Source organism: Gracilinanus agilis, chromosome 3 (genome assembly GCF_016433145.1).
Source record: "Gracilinanus agilis isolate LMUSP501 chromosome 3, AgileGrace, whole genome shotgun sequence".
NCBI classification, from domain to species: Eukaryota; Metazoa; Chordata; class Mammalia; order Didelphimorphia; family Didelphidae; genus Gracilinanus; species Gracilinanus agilis.
Genome location: NC_058132.1, coordinates 76,452,791 through 76,479,066, shown reverse-complemented (window position 1 = coordinate 76,479,066; position 26,276 = coordinate 76,452,791). Strand labels below are relative to the sequence as shown.

The 26,276-nt window shown below is 39.6% G+C and overlaps 1 protein-coding gene across 1 annotated transcript in view; it reads left to right on the top strand.

The window, feature by feature from the left end:
- The first annotated feature begins 2,581 nt into the window (after nucleotides 1-2,581).
- The window catches only part of ZMPSTE24 (zinc metallopeptidase STE24), a 56,804-nt gene continuing 33,109 nt past the window's right edge, over nucleotides 2,582-26,276 (top strand). The window contains exons 1-3 of the mRNA XM_044668025.1: nucleotides 2,582-2,850; nucleotides 9,273-9,419; nucleotides 22,829-22,915. Coding sequence (XP_044523960.1) covers nucleotides 2,731-2,850; nucleotides 9,273-9,419; nucleotides 22,829-22,915 — 354 coding nt within the window. The 5' untranslated portion in view covers nucleotides 2,582-2,730. The remainder of the gene's footprint in view (nucleotides 2,851-9,272; nucleotides 9,420-22,828; nucleotides 22,916-26,276) is intronic.

Genomic DNA, 26,276 nt, shown 5'->3' with positions numbered 1-26,276 from the left:
ATTTCTTGTTTGAGAAGAAAAGAGGCTTTGGAAGAGCAAGTGTCAAAAATGGGAGAGGACAGAATCATGAAAGAATTGCCTTTTGAGTAGGAAAGGGATGAGTTGAGGCCATATAAAATGAACTTGTGGAGGCAGGTAAGTGGCTCAAAGGATTGAGAGCCAAGCCCAGACAGGAGAGGTACTGAGTTCAAATTTGACCTCAGATACATCCTAGCCGTGTGACACTGGGCAAGTCACTTAACACCCATTTTCTAGCCCTTACCATTTTTTTGCCTTTGAACCAATATACAGTATTGTATGGAAGGTAACAGTGGGTTTTTTTTTTTGTTTGTTTGTTTTTTAAACACAGGTTTGAAGAATCAACCAGCCAACCAGAGATCGAAGTTTCTAGAATGGCAGATATTTCCAGTGTTTGAAGTCTGGGGGTCATGTGAGCTTCTAGAGTGGAGAGGTTTCTATGGCATGATAAAGAAAGTTTATTGAGTCAAGAGTGCAGCTTGGAGAGGAATTCAACTATCTAAAAGCCCATTGGTATGGGACTCTTTGCTTATTGATGGAGATGAAGACTTTGTCCTGTGTGAGTGGCCAAGTGTAGTTGGTGAGAGGCAGATGATAACTCTGGCTTTGGCTAGTCTCCTTTAGGATTTTTCAACTGATAGTGCCCCTAGGGACTCTTCAAAGGTCGGGTCTCTTCTGTTTGCTTAGTGATTTCCAAATTGGAGAGGGAAGATAGAAGAGGTTAAGCCCATTTAGATTGCTGAAAGAAAAGATTCTGGGGATACATGAGAGAAGCCAGGAGTCTTCATCATGTACCTATCTCCTGCTTGCTATATTGAAACTTAGAAAGATTTTCTCCTTAAGTGAGATCTAAGACATTCTTAGTTGAGCTGAGTTACCTCTATCTCAATGGGAGAGTTTCTTTATCCTATATTGCTTGACATATTCACCTATATATACCTTCTCTGATTTCTATTTTGCTACAATTTGGATAAATGGATTTTTGTTGTTGTTATTTGCTATATGTGTTCATTGTGGAACTTTTATTTGGTGAGAAATGGCTTAAGCCTTGGATTTAGAACTTTGAGTCCTCTTTCCATTCCTCACCTCCCCATGAATAAGTGATCAGAAAAGTTAGATTGAATCTGATTCTATTCCCATTATTTTTAAAGGGAAACATAGATAAACTTATTGCTTGGAACCCCACCCTCTCTGAGAAGTAGCCTCCTCCCAACCTCCTGCTCCCCATCCCCTTCCATTCCTTCTCCCCAAGGAATGGAAGTTGCCCCTAGAGAAAAAATGGGGGAGACACTAGAAATATCCTCTGCCTTCTTTGTCATCTATACTTGTGATCCTTCCTTTACACATGTAGGGCCCCCTCTCCCTTACTACTTATCTAATTATTTATCTGTGAAAGACTTATCTCACACACAGAGGGGCAGCTATTTATCTATCATCTATCACCTTTCTATCATTCATCTATTTATCATCTATCTGTCTGTGTCTATCCATCCATCTATCTATCCATCATATATAACTTATTGGAGCCTCAGTTTGTCTTTAAAAGATTCTCCAGCTCTAAATCTATGATCTGTGAACAAGAACAGGTTGAGGAGGAATGAACCCTCTGAAATGAACTCAACAAATGTTCATTAGGTTTCTGGCTTACAAGTGCAAGTGTCTGTGAAGCAGACAGAGGAGATAGTGATGGGGGCGAGAAGAGGGGGAGTTCAGAGGTCATTCATGGCGATGGCACAATTTGGGTAAGAATGAGGTCTGTGGTGCTACCTCCCTCCCTTGCAGTTGCTGGGATGGAGGGAGGTGGAATGGCCTAAATGTGGACATTTCTGGGTATGAGGATGGGGGTTGAGCTAGAGAGGGAGACTGTAGCAGGGACTGAGCTCCTAGAACCTGTAAGGGTGAATGAGTGAATGAACGAACATAGGGCTGAATGAATGGCAAGAGTGAGGTCCCGAGCCAAGGTTCGCGCCTGGAAGAACACAAGGGCCCTGGGCCTGGGGAAGAGGGACAGGGTTCACGTCCACATCCTTGACTGAGGTCCGAGAATGGAACAGCCGTCCACAGTGGAATTACTGCGGTGTCAGAGACGGCCCCAGGTAGGGGCCCGAACGCCGCAGGCAACGGGGGCGCACAGAGAAGCAGCAGAAGCAGAAGCAAGAGCGTAGGTACCACTAGGAAGGCGGAATTCGGGAGCGCACAGGAGTCCAAAAAGCGCGCAGGCGCAGCTGTTCTTAGAACGTGGGACTGGGTGGGGCTGAACGGAAACGAGGGTCTGCCCGCGCTTTCTTTGCTCGGCTTCCGGGACTTTTCCAAAGCTATGGGGAAGGGGTTGGATGTAACACAGCAAGTATCCGAGGGGAGTGGGGTTGGGTGAATAGAGGGCTGCTGTAGGCCCTTGTGGATGTGGGAACGGATGTGAGCCTGACTCCTGGCCGAGGAGCCGGGACTCTTTGTGACACCGCTGGTATTCGGCTGCGGAGACCGGATGTAGGCGTGGCCCTGGAGACGGAGGAGACGGGGACAGATTTGGTTGTTATACCGTCCACATGCTGAGGCCCTGGGGACGGATGTGGCTGTGACACATCCGAGCCGGTGACGGGACGGATGTGGGTGTGACAACCCCCACCCCCGGCGGGCGTGCTCGCGGAGGGGACGGACCGGGACGCCGCCGGCGTGTGGGGGCGCCGCAGCCGAGAGCCGGAGGCCGCGGGGATGTGGGCGCCGCTGCTGGATGCCCTATGGGCGCTTCCGCTGGAGAAGCGCATCTTCGCCGCGGTGCTGATCTTCTCCTGGACGGTCTACCTGTGGGAGACCTTCTTGGCCCAGCGGCAGGTGAGCGGAACCGCGAGAAGGAGGAGGGGAGAAGGAGGGAGGAAGGCCGCCCGCCCTTCTCTGCCTAGGGCTGTCCGGGCCTGCCCTGCCCACGTGGGCCCAAGTTCTAGGCCGGCCGCACCCGGCGTAGGGCGGGAGGGAATCACCGAGCGCTAGGACCCATTGCAGTCCGACCTCCCCCTCCAACACTCACCTTCCCACCGAGTGACTGCTCAGGCTTCTGCCTCTTGTCACCCCCATCATCAGCATGCAGTTAGCATACTGTAAATATTCGATGAATGCTCGGATTGAGGGACAAGACCTGGGTTCGAATAGCTGTCATGTTGCTCACTCTTAATGTGACCTTGGCCATTCTCTTTTTGAGCTTCCATTTTTTTATCTATAAAATGAGAGGTTTGGACAAAACACTCTCCGAGGAATCATATCCAGCTGTAGTCTGTGGTTCCGAGCAACTCCAGTATGGTCCCTCCCTTACCTTATCTAGCATAGTCATCATTCACATTTTGTTGGGCTTTTTTTGGACTTTGGACTTTGGCTTTCTCTCAGTTATTTTGTCATGTAGTTAAAGAGAATATTTTCACTTTTATGAGTCTCGACTCTTATGTTCTTTCTATATCAGAAATATATACTTTTCCCCCAAATGTTTTTTTTTTCTCCCATAACCTTATGAGGTGAGTAGGGTCAAGAATAGAAGACCCATTTTGCTGATGAGGAAACTGAGGTCAGAAAAATTATCGCTGGTGTAAGGCAGAAACTCTTTAAGAACTGAATATCTTTCTGCCATAAAACAGTGTCACTAGAAGATTTACAGCCCAGACCTGGGAGCCAGAAAACCTTGTGGTTAAATCCTTTCTCCACCACTTACTTTCTTTAATCTTGAACAATTTCTTTCCTATCTATGCATCTCATTTTCCTCATCTGTAAAGTATGGGAAGGGAAAATTGTATAATTAATGATTTAGAGCTGGAAGGCACCTTGTTAGTTCTAGTTTATCCCCCTACTTTTTAAAATAAAAAAAAATCATACCTTCGAAAGATTTAATGACTTGTCTAGAAACAAAATGGAAGACCCAGGACTTGAAACCAGGTCCTTTAATTCCAAGTTTTTGGGGCTGTATAGCCCTTGGTATTGTGATTGCATGATCTCTTAGGTTCTTCCAGCTCCTTTCTGTTTTATGCTCCTATGATTTCTTTTGTGTCTCATCTCTTTGCACCTTTATTTGTTAATGTGAAGTCTTAAGATTAGATAATATTTCCTAAAGCCTGATGCCTTTCAGCTTTTTTCAGGAGCTCACTTTCTTAGCATCAGTACTTTGGGAATGCACAGTTTCATTGGTAGGGGTACTCTGTCTACTGAAGCTGATTATAACCCTTCTCTGACATATTAGATGATATCTTTAGAGATGTTGTGACTGAAAAACTCATAAATAGTAGTCAGCCTGTGGAGGGTCCTCTCAGAGTTTAGTTAGTCTGGGCTTCAGATGACAGGTGTAGAGTGGTTCACCAGGACTTGTCTTGAATCTTTTCATTCTGGTTGAGCTTTCCAGAGCTTGTATCTTGCTATCCCAGTCTTTAAGTACTCAGAGTCCCTTAAAAAACAGTGGTAAGGGTCAGGCAGTTGGGATTAAATGGCTTACCCAGGGTCACACATCAGTGAAGTATTTGAGACCAGATTTGAACACAGGCCCTCCTGACTCTAGGTCTGACACTATCCACAGTGGACCTAGCTGCCCTCCAGGGTCACTTTTGAGCCAGGTGGGTGAAAGGACATTAGACTTCAGGAACTTGAAAGGATCTTTAAATTTCATGTGAGATATATACCATTTTCTTTGAAGGTTTATGTAGGTTATTAGTGAACAATGGCAATTCTATCTATGATATTTGGAAATTTCCTTTTTAAAGTGTGAAAACACTTCTACCATTTTCTTCTGGTGTCTCTCCTCTCAGTTTCTCCCTTATCATTTTTATATGAGTCTTATTTGTGTCTTTTATCTGGGAAGGGAAAGAGTTAGGTACTAACTGGTTTAGTGAAAAGAGCATTAGAATTGAGTCAGTAGACTTGATTTTGATTCCTGGTTCTGCCACACCTTTTATCTTTAGGTAGTTCCTCTGTTGTCCTTCAAATTCACTTTCTTCAGGAGATTACAGGTGCTCTAGCTACTTTGCTATTCAGTTCAATTTAGCCAACATTTTTTAAGAGCTTACAATGTGCTGTAGATAGTCAAAGATGAATAGCCCCTGTCCATGAGGAGTTTACATTTTATTGGGGAGATGAGATGTGCATCTTTGTGCATATAAAATAAATACAAATTAATTTGAAGAAGTAGGTTACTATAACATTTGGAAATATTGGTAAAAATTTCATGGAAGATAGAGAGCCTTGAGCTTGGCCTTCAAGGAAGGTGAGAATTCTGAGGTGCAGAGATGAAGAAGGAAAGGTATGTTCCAAGCCTAGTGAACAAACTTGTTAAAGTTGCCTGGAGTATTTGAAGAAAGATTTTATGAAATAAGGATGGAAAGATAGGGTTGGAGTCAGATGATGGGAGGGCCAAGACCTCAAATTTTCAAGATCATGTGGTACAATGAATAGGGCACTGGGCCTGGAGTCAAAGAGTTCAAATCCTCCTTCAGACATTTCCTAATTGTATGACCCTGGATAAGTCACATAACCTCTCTTTGCTTCAGTTTCCTCGTCTGTAAAATGGGGATTATAGTATTATCTGCCTCCCAAGATATTGTCATGAGGATCAGATGAGACATTTGTAAAGCACTCAACACATAGTAGGTGCTATATAAATGGCTTATTCCTTTCCCCCTAGAGCTAGTCTAGATCTTAGAGATCATTTAGTCTGATCCCCTTGTCTTGTCTTGTTTTTGTTTTTTGTTTTTTTGTTTTTTTGTTTTTCCGATGAAGAAATTTAAGACTCAAATAGTTAAATGACTTACCCAAGGTTACTTGGGTAGCAAGGGGCAAAACCAGTGTCAATTGGTACCAGAGCAACTCTTTGTAAACTATTCAGGGCTCTATATTAGGTTCTTTGTCAAAGCCTTGTCTCATCCCAAATGTTTTTCTCATTAAATATATTTTTTAAGAGTAGATTGTATTTCCAGAAGTCTGTATGTGTAGGGTACATGAATGTATTACAATTACTATAGAAGTCTGGCCTTACTTATATAATCTCTGGTGGCATGTTTCCCAGCAGTGCAGTGATGTGCAAGAGTTTTGGCCATAGTGGCTTGACAGTTTATGCCTAGGCATCCAAGACATGAACATGTAGGAAAAGTTTTCACTAAAAATCTCAGCCTGTGCCACATCCTGAGGTCAATGTAGGTTATGTTTGACTAACATGTCACATTAGAGGTATAGGGGTTTAATTAAGTTGTATTTCATTAAATATTATAGAATCTTTGGACTTAACTAATGATAGACACATTTTTCTTGCACTTAGACATATCTGCAGGTGACAGCTAATTACATTCCTCAAATTCCTCCCCTTGATTACATATAATATATATATGTCTATAATAAATTTGAATTTGGCTATCGCTACATTCTTCCTGTCTGCTTCTTTCCAGTAGAATGTAAACCCCAAGTGGGCGGGGATTATTTCACTTTTTCTCCAGCTTCTTTGCATAGGTCTCTGTTCTGGGCTTCCTTTTCTCTACACACATTTTTCTTGATGATCATATTAGCTCCCATGAGATCAGTGATTATTTATTTTTTTTTAACATTTATTAATATTTATTATTTAGAAAAGTTAACATGGTTACATGATTTATGCTCTTACTTTCCCCTTCATCAGTGATTATTTTGATTAAGATCATTCCCAGATTTATAATTCTACTCTTTACTTCCTAATTTTCCTGCTTGATATCTCTATCTGGATAACCCATAAGCATCTCAAAATTAGTATGTTTGAAAAAGAACTCATTATCTACAACTACCTTTTCTCCAGACTTAAACTTTTGTCAAAATCCTTCAGAGACGGGACGTCCTAGGTTTAAATCCGGCCTCAGACACTGCCCAGCTGTGTGACCCTGGGCAAGTCACTTGACCCCCATTGCCTACCCTTACCACTCTTCCACCTATAAGTCAATACACAGAAGTTAAGGGTTTAAAATAAAAAAAATAAAAATAAATAAAAAAATCCTTCAGTTACTCTGGTTCCTAATCCTGGAGTCATCTTCAGATCTTCACTCTCCCTCCCCCTTACTGCAATATCTAGTTGCCAATCTTGTTAATTCTACCTCCACAACAATTCTCTGGTCTGTTACCTTACTTTTGTTCAATGCCTTGTCAACTTTTCCCTGGACTGTTCTCAAAGCTTCCTAATTGGGCTTTTTATAGCTAATCTTTTCCCAGGTCTCTCCACATGGTTGCCCAATGATATGCATGCTTAGTCAGATCATGTTACTTTCTCTCTCTCTCTTTTTTTTTAATCCTTATTTTCCTGTTTTAATATTGATTTTAAGACAAAAGTAGGAAGGGCTAGGCAATTAGAATTAAGTGACTTGCCTACTGTCACACAGCTAGAAAGTGTCTGAATCCAGATTTGAACTCAGATCCTCTTGACTGCAGGCCTGGTACTCCCTCCACTTCGCTATCTAGCTGTCTCCATGTTACTTTCTTCCTCAAGAAAACAAAAAGCTCCAGTGGTTTTAGGTAAAAATATAGGCTTCTATGTTAAGCATTTAAAATTCTTTCTAGATTGGTTTCATAGTATTTCACTTTGATATTCTAGCTAAATTTGTCAATCTGCTTTATATAGCACATAGGGCATTCCATCTCCCATCTTCTCACTTATGTTCATTTAAGAGTTGTTAACCTTTTCCTGCAATGTTCTTCCTCATTTTCATCTTTTCGGATTTATATTTATGACTCCATTCCACGTTTAGTATCTCCTACACAAAGCCCTTCCAGTTAGTCCCCTCCTTCCCCCTTTTCTGTCTTTATATATTATATTAATATATAACTCTGGTAAAATTAATTTCTTTTTAGACAGAGCCTTTTTCCGTTTTGTTCTTGTTTCCCCAGCATTTAGTACAGGGTCTTTTGCATAGTAAGTGTTTAATAAATACATATTAGTTTGTTTTTATCCTCAGCAACTTGCACATATTAGCACTTAATAAAATATTTCTTTGTGAAATTATGAATTTACTTCATAAAATTTAGAACACATCTAGTCTAGCCCCTTCAGTTTGTAAATGAAACAGTTGTTTGTCCAAAAAAAAAAATACTGTGTGTTTTAGGCAGCAGTTTGCCAGAAACAATTTCATTAATTTAACATTAATTTAAATCCAAATATTTATTCTTAGAAAAATGCCCAGACTGCAATAGTCCCATGGCTCCCACAATTTAGGCTAACATTTATAAGAATAGGACTTGAGCCAGGAAAATGTCATAATATTTTCAATTCAGTTTTAGGTTAACATTCTGTTCCACCTAATAGAATAATAGTCACTTAATCTTTTCCTAATACTCATTCTTTGATCATTCCACTCTAGGGTTCTCTTGCTCTCAATATTCTGATCCCTTCTGAAAGAGTAAAGAGGTTCTAAAAAAGTACAGGAGTAAAGTAATGATGTCTGCTCTCCTTGGTATTTGGTATTGTTCTAGTAGTAAGACATTAGGAAGAAATTGAAAGTGGTAATTTAGGCAGAGGAGGTAAAATAAATCTGTTCCTTTTTGCTGATGGGATGATGGTTTACTTACCAATAGTATTAATTGAGTCAATTAATAGCTTTTGCAGAGGCTCAGGTTAATTAAATCCATACAAATCAAAAGTGTTTCTGTATAATAATGACAAAATCTGAGAGGCATTAATAGAAAGGGAAATCCCATCTAAAATAATTACAAAACATGTAAATTGTTTGTGGACCAATCTATCAAAACACACAAAATGCTTTTATAAGTTTAATTATAAGTTTTCCTTTAAAGAAATTTAAAAATAGCTTTAATAGCTGGAGGAATATTCATTGCTCATGATTGGACTACACTAGTATAAGAGAAAGGACAGTTCAGGTACTCATACCAGTCAAATTATTGAAGAGATACTTTACAAAACATAATAAAATAACACCAAAATTCATTTGGAGAAATAAAAGAATATCAGGAGAAATAATGAAAAAAAGGTGAATTGCATTTCCAAACCTCAAATGATATTATAAAAACAGCGGGTATCAAAAATATTGGTATTGTTTAGAAAATAGAGTAGATTAATATAAGAAGCCACACAAAGGATAATTAGAAAATGAAATTCAATAACCAGTAGTTTGAAAATCAGAAAACGCAAATTATCTAGGAAAGTAATAGTGAACCTCTTTCACAAAAACTGCTGAAAAAACTAGAAAGATTATTTTTGAAGTAAGTAGGTGAACTGAGATTTGAATGTTTCATTATTCTTGTCATTACATTTATTTCAGAGACGTGTCTACAGAACCACTACCCATGTACCAAAAGAATTAGGACAAATCATGGATTCAGAAACGTTTGAAAAATCTCGACTTTATCAGCTGGACAAAAGTACTTTTAGCTTTTGGTCAGGACTGTATTCAGAAGCTGAAGGCACTGTGAGTATTCATTATTTAAGAAAAACTAATCTCAAATAATTTTAGCCTAATTATAATATGTTTGGTTTCACATTTATGTAGCACAAATGCAAATAATGAGTGTATAAATCAGAAGATGATTTTTTAGTGCTAACTCCTAAGCTAGTTTGGTTAGTGTTTCCCTAGGACAGTTAATCCTTGACAATCAGAAACTGCAGGAATCACCAGACGTGTACTCTTCCTATTAATTTGTCCTTACTTCCTCTCCAAATAGGGCTTCTGGAAGATTTTTCCTATAGTACCCTGAAGTCAGGTTGCTAATGGTAATTGTCTATAAATATTTTCAGTTACTTTTAAAATTTATTTGATACTCGATCCTGAGAGTTTTCCTTTTAGGATTACTGGGACATTTAACCTCTTGAACTTAAAATTGTTACTACTGTCAAGTAGCATAGCTAGAGAGATTAGAAATATGGTGTAACAAATAAAATGTCATAAAAAGTGCTTCAGGAGCAAGGAAAGCAGAAACATGATATTAGTGAAAGAGGGACCCTGGAAAATGCTATACTTGACTCTAGACCTGATTAAAAGAGAGAACTAGCATGCTAATGATATAATCAGCTGTGAGTTGATCTTGAGAGGGCCCCCTCCACCCCCCAAAAAATGAATTTGGCAGTGCTGAAGTACTTTCTGATGGACTTGAGGGAGATTAGATCAAGAAGGTTCAGGACACCCTTACCATATGTCTAAGCTTTGGGAAAGTTTGGTTTTTATTGGATATTTGACATGGGCTTTACTTGAGTCCTGGAGAAAGGAAGAAGATCCATCTGTCCCCAAACTATGTAAAAATGGTGGAGGGGGAAAAGAAGGTGATTTATAATGGTGCTTGGGGGCTGTGTGGGAAACCAGGAATACCTGAGGGTCTTTGCTTAACCATGGTGTGTTTGTGGGAATGGGTGGGTAGAGATTAGAGCCACAGGTCAGGTTTCTCTTTGATATCTTTCTATTAAATGGAGCTCTTAGTAGTGTGGTGTTCATTAATTAAGACAATTCATATAGGTGATATGGGGAGCACTGATTATTGGGTTAAAGAGACATTTTCAGATATATGAGGTTTTTTCCATTTTGCCCTCATTAATTTAGGGCAAAAGGCCAACTGAAGTACCCATATTATTTCAAAAGTCAGTTGTCAAAACCTGGTACTGTTTATCCAATCTAGTAGTCAAGGAATAATAGTAAGGTGTATAATATTAAATGTTGATTCATTTATCTGGCATAAGAGAAGCATTTATTATGCCATTTGGGGTGTCATACTCAAGGAGGAAAGAGAGAAAGCTATGATTTAGAACTGGAAGGTTCCTTCAGGATCATCTAATTCACTTTTTCATGCATATGGAGAAACAGAGATCCACAGAGATTAAGTAACTTGCCCAAGGCCATTCACACAGTAAAGGCAGCAGACTTAGAATTCAAATTCAGCTCTTCTGACTCCAGATTGAGGAACATTTTGGGATTCCAAATTCAGATATTTTTCTCAGATCCTCATATAGAGTCAGAAGATCAGGGTCCCCAGGAGCAGTCATTCAATTCACAAGCATTTTTTAAAGTGGCAGGTCCTGTGTTCATAGCTGAGGATACAGATGCTCAAAGAATAAAATAATCCCTACTCAGGGAATTTATATTCTAGTAGAGGAGACAAGAACACACTTAAGTATATGCAGAATAAATATAAAGAGAATAAATACAAATAACTGCCAAGTAGTTAATTACAAGGTACTTTGGGAAAGTGGGCAATAAAGCATTGGGGGAGTTGGAAAAAGGGCTTCATGTAGAAGGTGCCTTGGTCATCCAGCTGGTACTAAGTCCAGCTTTTTATCCTTTTTGATACTCTGCCTGTCACAAAATAGGCTGCCTCTCACAAGTAGCTAAGCTAACACACTAAAACTGTGTCCCCTTTGGGTGTTTCTCTATAACAAATGAGGAAAAAAACCATTCATTCCTCATTTGTTTTGATTAAATAATTGTGATGAGGGGTGGGTTAAGCACTGATGACAAAAGTATTATTTGGAATATTTTTCCCCCTTCCTATTGGAGGAAGCCTTAATGCTAGATCTGTTGTGATTGAAATTAAGGTAAAATGAGGCACAAAGTTCTGAGCACATTCAGTTTAGTGGTAAGGCTTGCAGTCATCAATAAAAGGGCTAAAAAGCTTCCCAGCAAGCTAAAAGATCTTAAAAGAGGGCAGACAGATCATTTCTAAAGAAAGACAAAAGGAGGAGCATCTAAAAGAAATAGAAGGCATCTTAGATGGGGAAAACAATATGATTAGTTATAAAGCCAGAGGCATCATAGATGTGGGGGATGATATGATTGGCTGGCTATCAGTTATACTAGGCTAGCACATTGTGGTGTCCACCTGCATGGCTAACTAATAGATAACAGATTTCTTCTAATTGGCCAAGGACTCCTAATAAAAGTAATTTATAGGGAATTGAACTTTTAAACTAACTCAGTGGGGAAGACTGAACTGAAACTGTGAACTTCAAAACTTCCTCTGCGACAAAGAAACCTGACAGGAATAGAATTCATTTGCAAAAATAGAGACCACATCAGCTTGATTTTCTTAGTATTAGCCACCAAACTCCAGGGGTGAGACAGCACCTCAGGAGGAAATACAAACCTAACCCTAAAAACCTTTAAAAAACAATAACTATGAATGAAAGGAAACAGTAAGACATGTAATGGAAAAGAATGCCTAAAGATTGGATTAGGGAGCCATAAAACTTCTTGATGAGTTGGGGTGTCACACCCAGAGCATGTAGCTAACCAGGAGTTTGGACTAGGTTAGCAGTCTATATAAACCAAGGCTTGAGTGCCAGATCTGACCTATCATATGTTTTGATATAGTCTGTGAGCTAAGAATGGCTTTTATTTTTTTAAATACAGTAAACCTTACTTAAAAAGCAAACAGTCTTAGTTCTCAGGGCAAAAAAAAAAAAAAAAGCTACCAGCTAATTTATCTCCTTCAAAATCCTATGATTTGTGAATCCTAGCAGGTAAGTAACCAGAAGTTGACTTTATTTTGCCTTTTATTTCCTCATAGTGCACTTAAAATGAGGTGGGTTTTTAAAAACATTTATAACATTGAGGTTTATAACATTCAGGATTTGAAACGTACTCCTTCATAAAAAATCACTCACATTAAACTGCCCTTGATAGTTGTTTAAAAAACTTAGATTTCAATAATAGCTTAATTAAGTAATAAGCTGTTTATGTTGAGGAGACTCTAGAGATGAAAAACACCTCCCTCTCCTCAAGCAACTTAGAGTTTAATGGAGGGAGCTGATAAACAAGTAAGTATAAGAGAAAATTAATTGGGCCAAAGTAGATACAGTCCTCTAGGAAGAGGAAAAGATCACTTACAACTTGGGGGGAATGATGGGAGGAAGTAGAGGAAATTGCATCACATTTGTGAGCTGGGGAGGTGGATTAATGGCCCCTCTAGAGATCAAGTCCATTCCATACCCATGGTTGCCTAACACTGGATCTACATGACCATAGGCAATACTCCAAGTGGGCTGTGTTCCTATTGGGAGCCCCCCCTCTATAAGCTGTCATCCATTTCTCCCAAATGGAGACATTTTTTATTGTTACACAAACTCCACTTCCATATTTGTCATTGTTGTAAGCTCAAACCGATACATAACCAAAACCCCTAAATAAAACCAAAAATACACTTGTGAAAGATGACTCCTATGGTTCTTGAGTTTTTCAGGATTGTCTCATAGCATTACATTTCTGAATGTAATGCTGGGTGGCTCAGTGGATTGAGAGCCAGGCCTAGAGACTAGAGGTCCTAGGTTCAAGTCCGGCCTCGGACACTTCCAGCTGTGTGACCTTGGGCAAGTCACTTGAACCCCTATTGCCCACCCTTACCACTCCGGATGAAAAAGGAGGAGGGTTAGGCATGGGGCTAGCAACCCCACCCTGTAAAAACTACATCTGCTAAAGAAACTGCAACCTAAAGTAGGGGCAGCTGGGCTAGCTCAGTGGATTGAGAGCCAGGCCTAGAGACGAAAGGTCCTAGGTTCAAACCCGGGCTCAGACACTTCCCAACTGGGTGACCCTGAGCGACTGTGGACCCATTGCCTACTGGTTGTGGCCCTATGCTCCTGAATGGAGACCCAGGATAAAAAAAAAAAATTACATTTCTGAGAGTAGCCAAGTTTTCACAGATAATCATTGTACAATATTGCCGTTACTGTGTACATTGTTCTCCCTGTTCTCATTTCTCTGCATCAGTTTCCACAGATCTTTTCAGTTTTTTTCTGAAATCATCTTGTTTATCATTTCTTATAGCACAATAGTATTCCATTACCAACATGCATCAACAGTTTGTTCACCCATTCCCCAACGGATGGACATTGCCTCAATTTCCAATTCTTTGCCATTACAAAAAGAGATGCTATAAATATTTTTGTGCAAGTAGATCCTTTGCCCTTTTTTATTATCTTTTTTTTGGGATGTAGACCCAATAGTGGTATTACTGGATCAAAAAGTATGCACAATTTATAGCCCTTTGGACATAGTTCCAAATTGTCCTCCAGAATGATTGGATCAGTTCACAGTCTACCAACAATGCAATAGTGTTCCAATTTTGCCACATCCCCTCCAACATTTACCAGTTTCCTTTACTGCCACATTGGCTAATCTGGTAGGTGTGGGGTGGTACCTCAGCATTGTTTTAATTTCTTTTTCTCAAATCAAGAGAGATTTAGAACATTTTTTCACATAATTATTGATGACTGATTTCTTTATTTGAAAATTGCTTGTTCATATCCTTTGACCATTTGTTGGTTGGGGAATGGCTTGTATTTTTATAAATTTGACTTGGTTCTTTATAAATATGAGAAATTAGACATTTATCAGAGACATCTGTTATAAAAATTTTTTGGTTTCATTTATACAAAAGCTTTTTAATTTAACATAATCAAAATTATTCATTTTACATGTTATAATACTCTATCTCTTGTTTGGCCATAAATTCTTCCTTTCTCAAAAGATCTTCTAAGTAAACTATTCTGTGTTCCCCTAATTTAGTTATGGTATCACTCTGTATCTAAATCATATATCCAGCAAATGGAGACTTTTCCAGAGCAGGCATATTAAATCTTGAATGGATGACCTAAACTTTCAGAGCTGATTGGAACTTTCTAGGAGGAGAAAGTTTCACTTCTCTTCCCTCAGTACCCTTGAGTTGGCCAAGAGGCCTCAGATGTCAGTCTGCTCATTTACAGGTGAGGAATCCACAGCCTAGAGGTGCTAGTCTGGTGCATAGCAGAATGACTGTGTGCTCTGACTTTAGAGCCAGTCCTTTCCTCTGGTAATGAATGGTACATTGCCTCATCAGGGTTAGAGATCTCATTCTGCAGAACAATTGCTAGAAGCAATTGCTGGTGACTGAGTGCCCCATTTATACCCACCATTGTTGAGTTGTTGACTGCTGGTTCCTGACCTGGTTTTAGCTCTCACTTTTCTACATTTCAGTCATACTCCCTAATGGAATGAATTGCCTTTGTTTAGCCCCACCTCCTGTAGCCAAGCAAACAGATGGGTACCCTTCCTGGGTTAAGAGACTTGGAACATAGTATGTCCCTTGGCTTTGAATCTCAGCACCATTACAAGGTGCTCCTCATTCTAATGAGGAAGACAATAAGTACATATTCAAGGATATACAGAGTAAAAAGAAAAAGAAAAAAATCCAAATAAATCTAGATAGTTTGAGATGAAGGACACTAGCAGTTGAGGAAATCAAAAAAGCCTTCACATAAAAGGTGGTGCCTCACATGTATCTTAAAGGAAGACAGGGATTCTGTGAGGTGGCATCAAATAGTAAACTTTTGTTAAGCACCTGCCATATGCCAGGCACTGTGCTAAACTGGGGATACAAATAGTAAGAAAGATGTGAATACCAGGGTTGATTGGATCATGCAGACAAATGAGGTTTTCCAAAATAATGATGGACTTTCTGGGGCTTAGTGAAGAAGTCAGAGAAGTCCCAAAAAAAGGTGGAGTGGAGGGTTAAGAAACAAGAGCATTCGGGCTATGGGGAAGATGCATGAGTTGGAAAAAGAGAGCGTAGGAGCGAGGAATATGAACTGGAAAGATAAGTTGGGGTCAAGGTAAATATAGGAGTTTTTATTTCATTTTAGAGGTAAAAGGAGTCCAGTGGAGTTTATTGACTAGAGAAATTATGTGGTGAGAATGTACTTACAGAAAATTACTTTTATAGCAGTGGGGAGAATGGACCTGAATAGGAAGTTTTGAGTCAGGAAGACCAATTAAGAGGCGGTTGTAATCATCTAGACAAGAGTTAATGAGAGGGGGCAGCTAGATGGCTTAGTGGATAGGCTCAGGCCTGGAGTTGGGAGAACCCGAGTCCAAATCTAACCTCCTACACTTCCCTAGCTGTTTGACCCTTGACAAAGCACCTAACCCTTTTTTGCCTATCCCTTACCCTTCTGTCTTAAGAGTTGTTACTAAGAAGAGTAAGGACTTAAAAAAAAAAAAGTTAATGAGGGACCCAACTTGGGTGCTAGCTGTGGGAGTAGAGAGGAGAGACCAAATTTAAAAGATGTTGTGAATATTGAAATGACAAGATTTGGCATTTGATTAGGTATGTGGGGCAAGGGAAAGAGAGGAGTCCAAGGAAAGAGTACCATTATGAACCCAGGGAACTGAAAGACTAGTGGTAATTCCAGGAGAGATGAGGAAAGAAGTTTGGAATAGGGTTGTATTCAAACTCTAAATTCTGGCCTTTTTTTAATAGACTCTTAAAATTTTTAGCTCATTCCTTTGATAACAAGCCTCACTTTTCTTTGGCCATTTTTGTTGACATCCATAGAGCTTTTCTAGTTGCATTTTATTTTATTTTTTGAGGTGTGGCATCTGGATTCACATTAAGTATTAGAACTTCCAGCAAACAAACAGGATTTTCATGGGTAGAAAAGTATTTTATTTTGTGTTTATTTCCTTTTTAAAGATGTTCAACAATTATTTGTACTTTTCTTGATAGCTGTCATTCTATCTCTTCCACTCTACTACAGTCTTTAAGAAAGTTGACTACACCAAGTGCTTCTCTTATCGCTCTTTCCTAAACCTCTTTAATCTGGCTTTCACCCTCATCGTTCAGCAGAAACTGCTCTCTCCAAAAATATCAGTGATCTCTTGCCAAATCTAGTGACCTTTTTTTCAGTCCTGATCCTTCTTGACCTTTCTGCAACATTTGATGTTGTTGAACACCATCTCCTTTTAGATTTTTGTGACACTCTTGCATTTCCTGATTCTCCTCCTGCTTGTCTGACTGCTCCTCAATACCTTGCTGGTTCTTCTTCCATGTCATGACCAATGACTGTGGGTATTCTTCAAAGGTCTGTCTTGAATCCTCTTTTTTTTCTTTCTATACTGTCTCAATTGGTGAACAACATTATTGTTTCTATGCAGAAGAGTCTCGGGTCTCTTAGACATATTGAACTTGGGTATTACAAACTCAAGATGTTCAAAACAGAGCTGACTATATTTCCTCCAAACCTTCCCCCTTTCAGGAATTTCTCAACTATTATTGAAGGCACCAGTCACCCAAGCTCACAATCTTGGTGTTATTCTCTATTGCACTTTCCTTCATATATCTGATAGATGTCTCCTTTTCTTTCCTTACACAGTCACAATCCTAGTTCAGGATCTCATCATCTTTTGCCTGGACTATTGCAATAGTCTTCTTACTTGTCTTGTTTCAAATGTTTTCCTCACTCCAAATCCATGTTCTACCCAGCTGCCAAGGCTACGATTCTAAAGTTTGGGTCTGATCATGTATCCTGCCCTTTCCCCTCTTCCCCCCAACCCCCAAAGTGGCTCTGCCTCCTGTCACCTTCAGAGTCAAATATAGAATCCTGTTTGCCATTTAAAGGTCTCCATAATCTGGTCTCTTCCTACCTTACACTTTATTATCTACCATACATTCAACAGTCTAGAAAGGCCTACTTGCAGTTCCTGAAACACAGTAATTTCTCTCTAGTCTCTGACTTTGCTCTGGTCCTCATGCCTAGAATGTTCCACCTTCTATCTCTGCCTCTTAGTTTCCCTGGCCTCCTTCAAGGCTTCAGTCAAACCTTGTCTTCTGCTGGCCTTTTCTTTTTCTTTTTTTATTTTGTAAAGGAATATTTATTTCAAAGGTAGAGTTAAGAATAAACCACATACTTTCTCCCCCTAACACCTAGGAGCATAATAACCTTTTTCACGACCTCAGTTTCTGGAGAGTGGAAGGATGGAGCATTAGTTGGTGGGGCCACATAGCATATGGTTCCACCAAGTTCCAAGTCCAAAGCTCTGCTGTGCTTATATCCATATCCCGCCATCCTGGTTTCTCCAGTCTTCTTTTCTGGGTTAGAAACAACATTCAGTCAAGGATCTTGCCTCCAAAGTCACTGTGACATCCAGGTCTAGGCGCTCTATCACCCATGCCTGTAACTGAAAAGACCAAATAAAACAGACCCAAACTCTAAACCTGATCCTCAGGGCTCTAGAGCAGTGATGGCAAACCAGTGACACATGTAGCCATTTTTAGTGACACGTGGCCGCATACAGAGAAGTATGGGGCCGCATGCTGAGGATGAAACATTTGCTGTAGTGTAGTGTAGACACTATTCTCTATATTAATTTACCTATTTTGGATTATTAAATACAGTTATATATTACAATTATACATTTTTGTTATTTAAACTATAAATATCGCAAAATTATGGTTTTTTTTTTCTTGAAGTGACACACCACTCAAGTTATGGTTGGTTTTTTTGGTGAATTTTGACACATCAAGCTCAGAAGGTGGCCCATCACTGCTCTAGGGCCTAAAGGGAAGATAGCTATTTCTCCCCATTGCTGGCCTTTTCTGGTCCCACCAGCTGCCTTCCCCTTTTAGATTACCTTTCATATATTTTAATTTGTACTTTCTCCTCTATTCAAGCATTTATTATTTGAAGGCAGAGACTATTTTTTTATACTTCTTTGTATTTCCAGCACTTGGCATAATGCATAGACATATAGAATGTTATTTTTATATTAATAAAAAAACAAACAACAGCAACAACAACAGCAATGAACTCTTTACTATATGTGTTCCAGTAACAACTCCTAAGACAGAAGGGCAAGGGCTAAGCAAATAGGATTAGGTGACTTGCTTAAGGTCACACAACTAGGCAGGGTCTGAAGTCATATTTGAACCCAGGTCCTCCCAACTATAGGCTTTGTGCTCTATCCACAGTGCCACCTAGCTGCCCCACATAGTACATGATTAATAAATTCTTGTCCACTGAAATATCCTGATTGTGGCTCCTAAGTCTCTCATGGATTCAAATAAAAGTGTATTGAGGGCTTATCAGGCACATAGCCATGATTTTGCTAAGGCAGGATCCTTGCCCTTTTGAAGTTTTGTGTCTGATGGGAAGAATATGACACACAGACAACTATAGTGCAAAACAAGACATAAGTGAGTGCCATGTCAAGAGAAGGGAAAGGATTACTCAGAAGGAAGACGGCACCTAATAGCAGCAAAAACTGAAACTGCTCTGAGAATCTTCCCAAAACAATCTTTAAAAAGTGTCTCAACAAGTCACTTAACCCCCATGGCCTAGTCCTTACCACTCTTCTGCCTTGGAACCAATACATAGTATTGATTCCAAAATGGAAGGTGAGGGTTTAAAAAAAATGTGCCTCAAAATGACAGGAAGATGAATCAGAAGACATCCTGGAGGAGAGAGAGGGAGCCTTTGAGTTAATTGTTAAAGTGTGGGTAGGAATTGTCAGGTGTGTGGGGGGGGTACATTCTAATCACTAGGCACGACATGAATAAAGGGAAGGAAGCAAGAGCATGTTTTCAGGGCAAATGAGTATCTTTTCTGGCTAGAGCTCAGAATATGTAGAGAGAAAGGGGCATGCGTCTGGAAAAGCAGGGTGGCACGGGATCGTAGGGGAGCATGAATGCCAGAACTGTTTTAACTTTGTATCATAGAATTCCAGTGTTAGAAGGGGCCTCAGCAGCCAGCCAGTCCGTACTCCCAGACAAATCCCTATTATAACACACCCATAATTGGTCATCCAGCCTTTGTTCTCCTAAGGGAAAGAATTCATCATATCCTGAAGCTACCCATTCTAATGTTGGTGGCTTAATTATTGGAAATTTTTCCTTTTATCAAAACTAAATTTATCTATTTTGCAACTTTTACCCATTGCTCCTAGTTCTTTCTTCTGGGGCCAAACAGAATGAGTTTAATCTCCTTTTCACTTGACACATTTTCAAGTATTTGGACACCAAGATCATACTTCCTTAGGGTTTTCTCTTCTCTGCAATCGGGAGGACATCCTTTCAGTCCATCCTTGAATGTTATGAACTTGAGACACTTTACCATTCTAGTTGTCTTCCTCAGGATGCTCTCTAATTTATCAGTGCACTGCCCAGAACTGAACATAAAACTTCCTATTTGGTTTTGTAAAGGGGAAAATTATGGTTGGACTGGATATTTAAAGTTTTGGTTTCCAGGAATCAATTTTCACAATTCCAATGAAAGATCCAAGTCAGGAGAGAGAGACAGAGACAGTGACAGTGACACACACACACACACACACACACACACACACACACACACACACACACACACACACACACGGTCTGAAGGCCTGAACCAACAAGGCTTCTAGCCATGAGGCCTCCTCTAAGACAAGAGGGCCTCTTCAGAGAGGCTAGGGCCTCCAGAAACACCAAGGAAAAAAGGGAGTTAGCCTTAATTTATCCATGTGACGATTCAAAGGGAAGTAGTCTGAGGTCTCCACCCGAGCTCCTCCAAGGCCAACTTCAAATGGCCAAATCCCCTTCACAGGAAGTTACCATCATATTTAAAAAATAGTTCTTTTTGTCACTTCCTGCATCCACCTCCATGGACAAACTGCAGCCTTAACCTTGTTTCAGACTGCCCGGGTGTGAGGGGTGGGTGGGTGGGCAGTTGTTTTTGATTTGTCACTTACTAGCACATGTGGGTCATAGACCTCCCCCCTCAACACTTAATTCTAAGTTGGGTGGGGTGACATATTCCTGGTGGCTAAAGTCTAAAGAATGATTAAAGGTGAGCTAATTCCATTTTCACAGTTTGAACATGGTCAAGTAGAGTGGGACTGTCACTTTGTTCTTGGAAGCTAGGCATCTTAATGCTGTCCAGGATCCCATGAGCTTTTTCTTTTTGTGTGCACCATAATTTTTACTCATTGAGCTTACAATCTCCCAAAACCCTTAGATATTTTGGACAAAAGTGCTAACCATGATGCCCTCATTTTGTTGTTATGAAGCCAATTTTTTCTTATAGTCAAGCAAGAGACTATTTTTGTTCCTATTAAATTTCATTTGATTAGATTCAACTCAATTTTCTGCCTTATTGAGGACATTGAATGTCCTGCCACGGTTATCTATCCTTCCTGGTTTTGTCTTATTTGAAAATGTGATAAGGCCATGTATTTCTTCATCCAAGTCATTGATATAAATTATAAATGCATCATAGGGCCAAACACAGATCCCAGGGGCATCTGTTAAAGATCTCTTTTTAAGCTGACATGGATCTATTAATGCTACTGCTCTTTGAGTCTGGCCATTCATTCAGTTCCAAATCCATCTAATTATGCTATCATATAGCCTACATTACTATATAATTTCTACAAGAACAACATGAGCTATCAGGAGGGATAACGAAGCCTGCCTGGTTTGAACCGGGCTGGAGTAATTATCTAGTATGATAGGATAGATACCTTTTCTACCCTCTTTCTCATTTCTCTATTTTTGCTTTTCCCCTCTATTTTATAAATAAATACTGCTATAAAGTCATTTTGACTTGAGATATATTAATTTTGGCAACCACATTTCTCTTATATTTTTAGTCCAACCTTAATTTTTAACCCTTAAAATGGCTCCTTCTAGAGATGTTTTTATTCTGTCTCTGGACAGAAGGAGGGAGAACTATTATAGAGACAGAATCAATTGCTGGTGTTTTAGAGTTCAATGTTCTATATAATTTGGATTTTTTTCCAACTACATCACATTGTACTTGCCTACACTGAAACTCATCTGCCACTTTCTGCCCACTCATTTAGCCTAAAAAAGTCTGTGCAGATTATTCCCTTATTTCTGGCTTCGTTACCTGGAGTGACACCAGTGAGCTTGTACATTTTACTGCATAATCCCTTTCACAGAGTGTTTCTCAGGACACTAACTAAGGCCACCTATTCTTGGAGATGTCTTTTTATCCCACTTTGTTTTCTATATCTGAGCTAGTTCTCAAATCTCAAAAAAACCAAACAAACCAGTCTTAGGGACTCAGAGGCCTGGTTCCATTTCCTTCCCAGTGCTATTTCTCTGAATGTGCTGCCTGGATTGATCTCTTACAGGCCTTCTAACTATCCTCTCTGACTTAATGGTTTTGAAAACATTCCTGCTTTTAAAAAAATTTGTGCTTTTGTGCATGTTCCCCCACACTGAGGTCAGTACTTCAACCATCTACCATTACTTCTTCACACTCCCCCACAAACTTCTCTATTCTAAGGGACTGATCACCTAAACAGGTTTCTCTTTTTTTTTAAACTCTTACCTTCATCTTCAGATCAATACTGTGTATTGACTCCAAAGCAGAAGAGAGAGTTATAAGAGCTAGGCAGTGGGAGGTAAATGACTTGCCCAGATTCACACACTAGGAAGCCTCTGGGTCAGATTTGAACCTAGGACCTCCCATATCTGGGCTTGGCTCTCTATCTACTGAGCCATCCAGCTGCTCTCTCATTCCAGCCTACTCTCATATAAGAAGCCTTCCCAGATACATCTAGTCTATAATGATCTTTAATCTTAGAAATTACACTGTATTTTAGACTCTGATGCAGCTGTCATCAAATGTGATTTATAATGGTTGGTGTTTTTAGTCTTATACTAGAATGACCATGGAGGCATGAGCTATATCCTAGTTAATCATTTAATCACCTGCATTGCTGATCACAATGTATTATATGCAGAAGTCACTTAAATATTTTGTGTTGTGCGTGTTTTTGATATCAGGAAAGTAACCTCCTTATGAGTAGGAATTGTTTCAATTGTTATATCTTTCCTTATTGTTGAACACAGTGCCTAGTATGTATGATTAGCTTAGTAAATGCTTAATTGATTGATCTTATCAAAGATATTTTGAAACTAAATGTATTGTCTGCTGATTTCATGCAAATTTACTCCCTTGGTGGAATTTGACAGGTATGATTCCTCTCATGGAAACTTAAGTCATAAGTAGATTAGACTATCAAATGATAGTTTCATATACTTTCAAAAAATAGCTAAGATACCTTTTCTTTTACAGATTATTCTTCTTTTTGGAGGAATTCCATATCTTTGGAAATTTTCTGGAGTGTTCTGTAGGCGTGCTGGATTTGGACCAGAATATGAGGTACTTTTTCTTAAGTCTAAAAAATGTCATGTCTTCTCCCTCCCCCCCTTTTTTGGCATGCAGAAGCTTATTCTAAAGTTTGTCTTATTGGTAATTAAATCTTTCATTATTTATAGTTGGGACCTTGCCTGGATTGACAATGAGATGTAGGGCATTTTGCCATGAAATAGCTATTTGAATTAGCTCAGCACCATAGCTGTGTAGGGATGTGGGATATCAGCCCAGAGTAGAATGGGAGGAATTTGTGGAGCAAGGAGCCTTCAGGAAGTAGAGCCAACAACTCCCCAAGCAGAACCACATTGGGATTCAGGAAGCATAGGGAAGTTAGCAGTAAAAGAAATGACTTGTAAAAGAAAGAAGCTTGTTGGATTATAGCAGCCAAATGTTCTCCCACTTCCTCCTTAATTTATAGCAAAGCCAAAAGTTAGAAGGACCCTCAGAAGCCACATATTTTACATTTGAAGAAACCTAGAGCCAGAAGGTCTGAGATCACACAGGTTAGTAAGTGGCAGGACTTGGACTCTTTGGCTCCAAATTCAGTGCCCTTTCCACCATATCATGTAGTCTTCCTGTGCCAGTCTCTAGGAAGTCCCATCTGGAACAGAGGCTGCTGGGTCTTAGCAGCCTCTGTCACTTCCAGAAGCTAGACCTCACCGGGTTTGGGTCAGAGGACATACCTGAACCTGGGAATCCAAGGACAGCAAGAACAAAGAGATTATTGAACCACTGAACAGAAATGGTATTAATGTTATACAATTTTATAAGCAGTTTGTAATTCTACTTTAATTAAAATTAAAGAAATACAGAGGTTTGTTCATTTGGCATCTTGGCTAAATTTTTCTGCCTACCTTAGCAATTCCTATGGAGCACTGCAGGTTCACATCCAGACACATTCCCTTTCCCTGATCCTGGCAGAGAGAACTATTACTCCAGGAGAGAGGGCAATGGCAAGGGATGGAGGAGGAGAAACTCCTGAGCTAAGACATTATTAGATAGTTCAACTGGAATAAGTAAAAGTACCATGAATTTTTATAGAAAGTAGTTACATTGTGCATATATACTTAAGTATAGATACAAGCATACACAGATATAAAGAGATGGTGATAGTATTTGTGCTTTCAGTATAAAATAAATATCTAGTTTGTGATGCCATTATTTTTGAAAAATAAATAATCCTAAAGATTCTTTCTTGTGGGCAAAGGGGTGTGTGTGGGGTGTGTGGGTGTTTAATCCTCCCTAAGAAGATATCTTCAAGCTACTTTCTCAAAAGGGAAGGGCAACAAGAGAGACTAACAAATAAATGGGTTTTGAAATATTTCTTCTCTTGCTAATAAATCCAGGCTTTTAATAAGGGAGAGTACTTAAAATAATGTCTCACATTTTTATTTTAAGTAGTTAACTGATAGAGGTAACATTTGAGGGGGACTACTTTCCATCTAAGCAAAGTCATAGCTGCAGAAACAAATCTTTTTTCAAAGCAAGACAGGTTATTAGAAATTAGTAAGCAATAGGGTGTACAATTTTTGTTAGTATAAAATTAAAAGAGATCTCCTTACAAATGGATGGGTATGCATTTGCATTACTTATTATAAGGTAAAGGAGTGTGTCCATCCTTTAGGACTGACTGCTACAATAAGATCTTAAGTAAAGTGAAGTAAGGTTCATTGATCGTTTTTGCAGGGGGAGACCACTTTCTTAATCTGTATACTTATCTTTAGCCTCTGTTTCTCCTTAAGCTAACATGTTAAACTGAGTAGTTTTGAGGCATGAGGAAATAAACTTTATTTGTACTGAGATCTGTAATTTCTCACAAGAAAGCATCCTGCATTTGTGAAGCAATTGAAGTACATATCTATAAAAATAAGTGGGGATGAAAATGAGATTTAAAAAAAATTACACTTTTACAAATATTATCTTGTTAGATTCTTATAACAACCATGCATCATAGGTACTATTATCATCCCCATTTCACAGATGAGGCAGCCGAGGCAAATAGATTAAGTGATTTGCAAAGGGACACCCAACTATTGTCTGAGACTGGATTTTAACTCATGTCTTCCTGACTCTAAACCTGGCACTCTATCTACTGTATTACCCAGATGCCTCATGTATGTGTATACATGTGCACTTTCTAAACCATACAGCACTGTGTATGTGCTAGCTTTTATTAGAGAATGTGCCCTGATGCTCCATGAGTATGCAAGTACACAGCTAGAACTAAACCCTCAGTCTCCTGACCTCAGTTTATTGTTCTTTGCATTTTATCCTCCTGCCCTTCTGAGAATTAAGTTACAGTTTTATTTTACCTGTATTTCTCCTTTAGTTTTAGAGAGAGGGAGGTTTTTTCTCTTTAATGTTAAGTTCCTTACCTTTACTCTTGACTTTATTTCTTTTTCCTTCTTGTATTTGCTTCCACTCTGGCTTATTCTTTTCAGCCTCCTTTGCCAGTTTCTCCTTTTCCTCACCTTCCCCAGGTGTGGACTTTCCTCAATCATTTTCTTTCCACCTCTTTTGGCCTTAATTGGCTTTAATATATCACATCCCATACCTTTACCTCCAGCTTGAACTTGAGCTGAGCCCTGACAAAAGAGGATTCTGAAGGGCAGAGGTGAGGAGGGGGCCTTTCAAGCACTAGGGAGGCTGTTACAGTAGTCTAGGACAGTGATGGACAAACTATTCCCCGTAGGCCAAATCCAGGTTGTAGTTTGCCCATCACTGCCTTAAGCAAATCCCTAATCATCACTACATCTGGATGTGGGGGGGTAGTGGATCTGGATCTGATCCTTGGGGGGGAGTAGTTTGCCCATCACTGGTCTAGGAGAGAAGAGTTAGAGGCCTGAACAAGAGTGAGAGTGTTATGAGTGAGTGGAAAGAAGGGGACAAATGCAAGAGGTACTATGGAAATCAAATAAAATTCACTTGAATTTGGCAAGTGATTGGATATTGGTGGCAGAAGATGACTCCCAGGTATCAGTAGAGGTAAGGAAGTTTGGAAGAAATTGCTATTTTAGCAGAGCATAGGAGAATGAAGTGCCAATGGGACAGAGGTGGAAACACATAGCAGGCAGTTGGAAATGGAAGATTGAAACTCAGGGGGGAATCTAAGGCCAGATATATAGATTTGGACTTCATCTGTGTAAAAGCATAATTGAGCACGTGGCAAAGATGAGAGATGGGGCCTAGGCCAGAGCCTTGGTCATAGTAGGAGGAAGATGAACCAGCAGAAGGTACCAAGAAGACTATACATACAAGTAGAGAACATAGGAGCCCAGGGAAGAGAAGCTCTCCCTGGAGGAGAGGGCAATCAGCACTGCTGAGTGTTGCAGAAAAGCTAAAGGAAAGTGAAGATAAAGGAGACCAT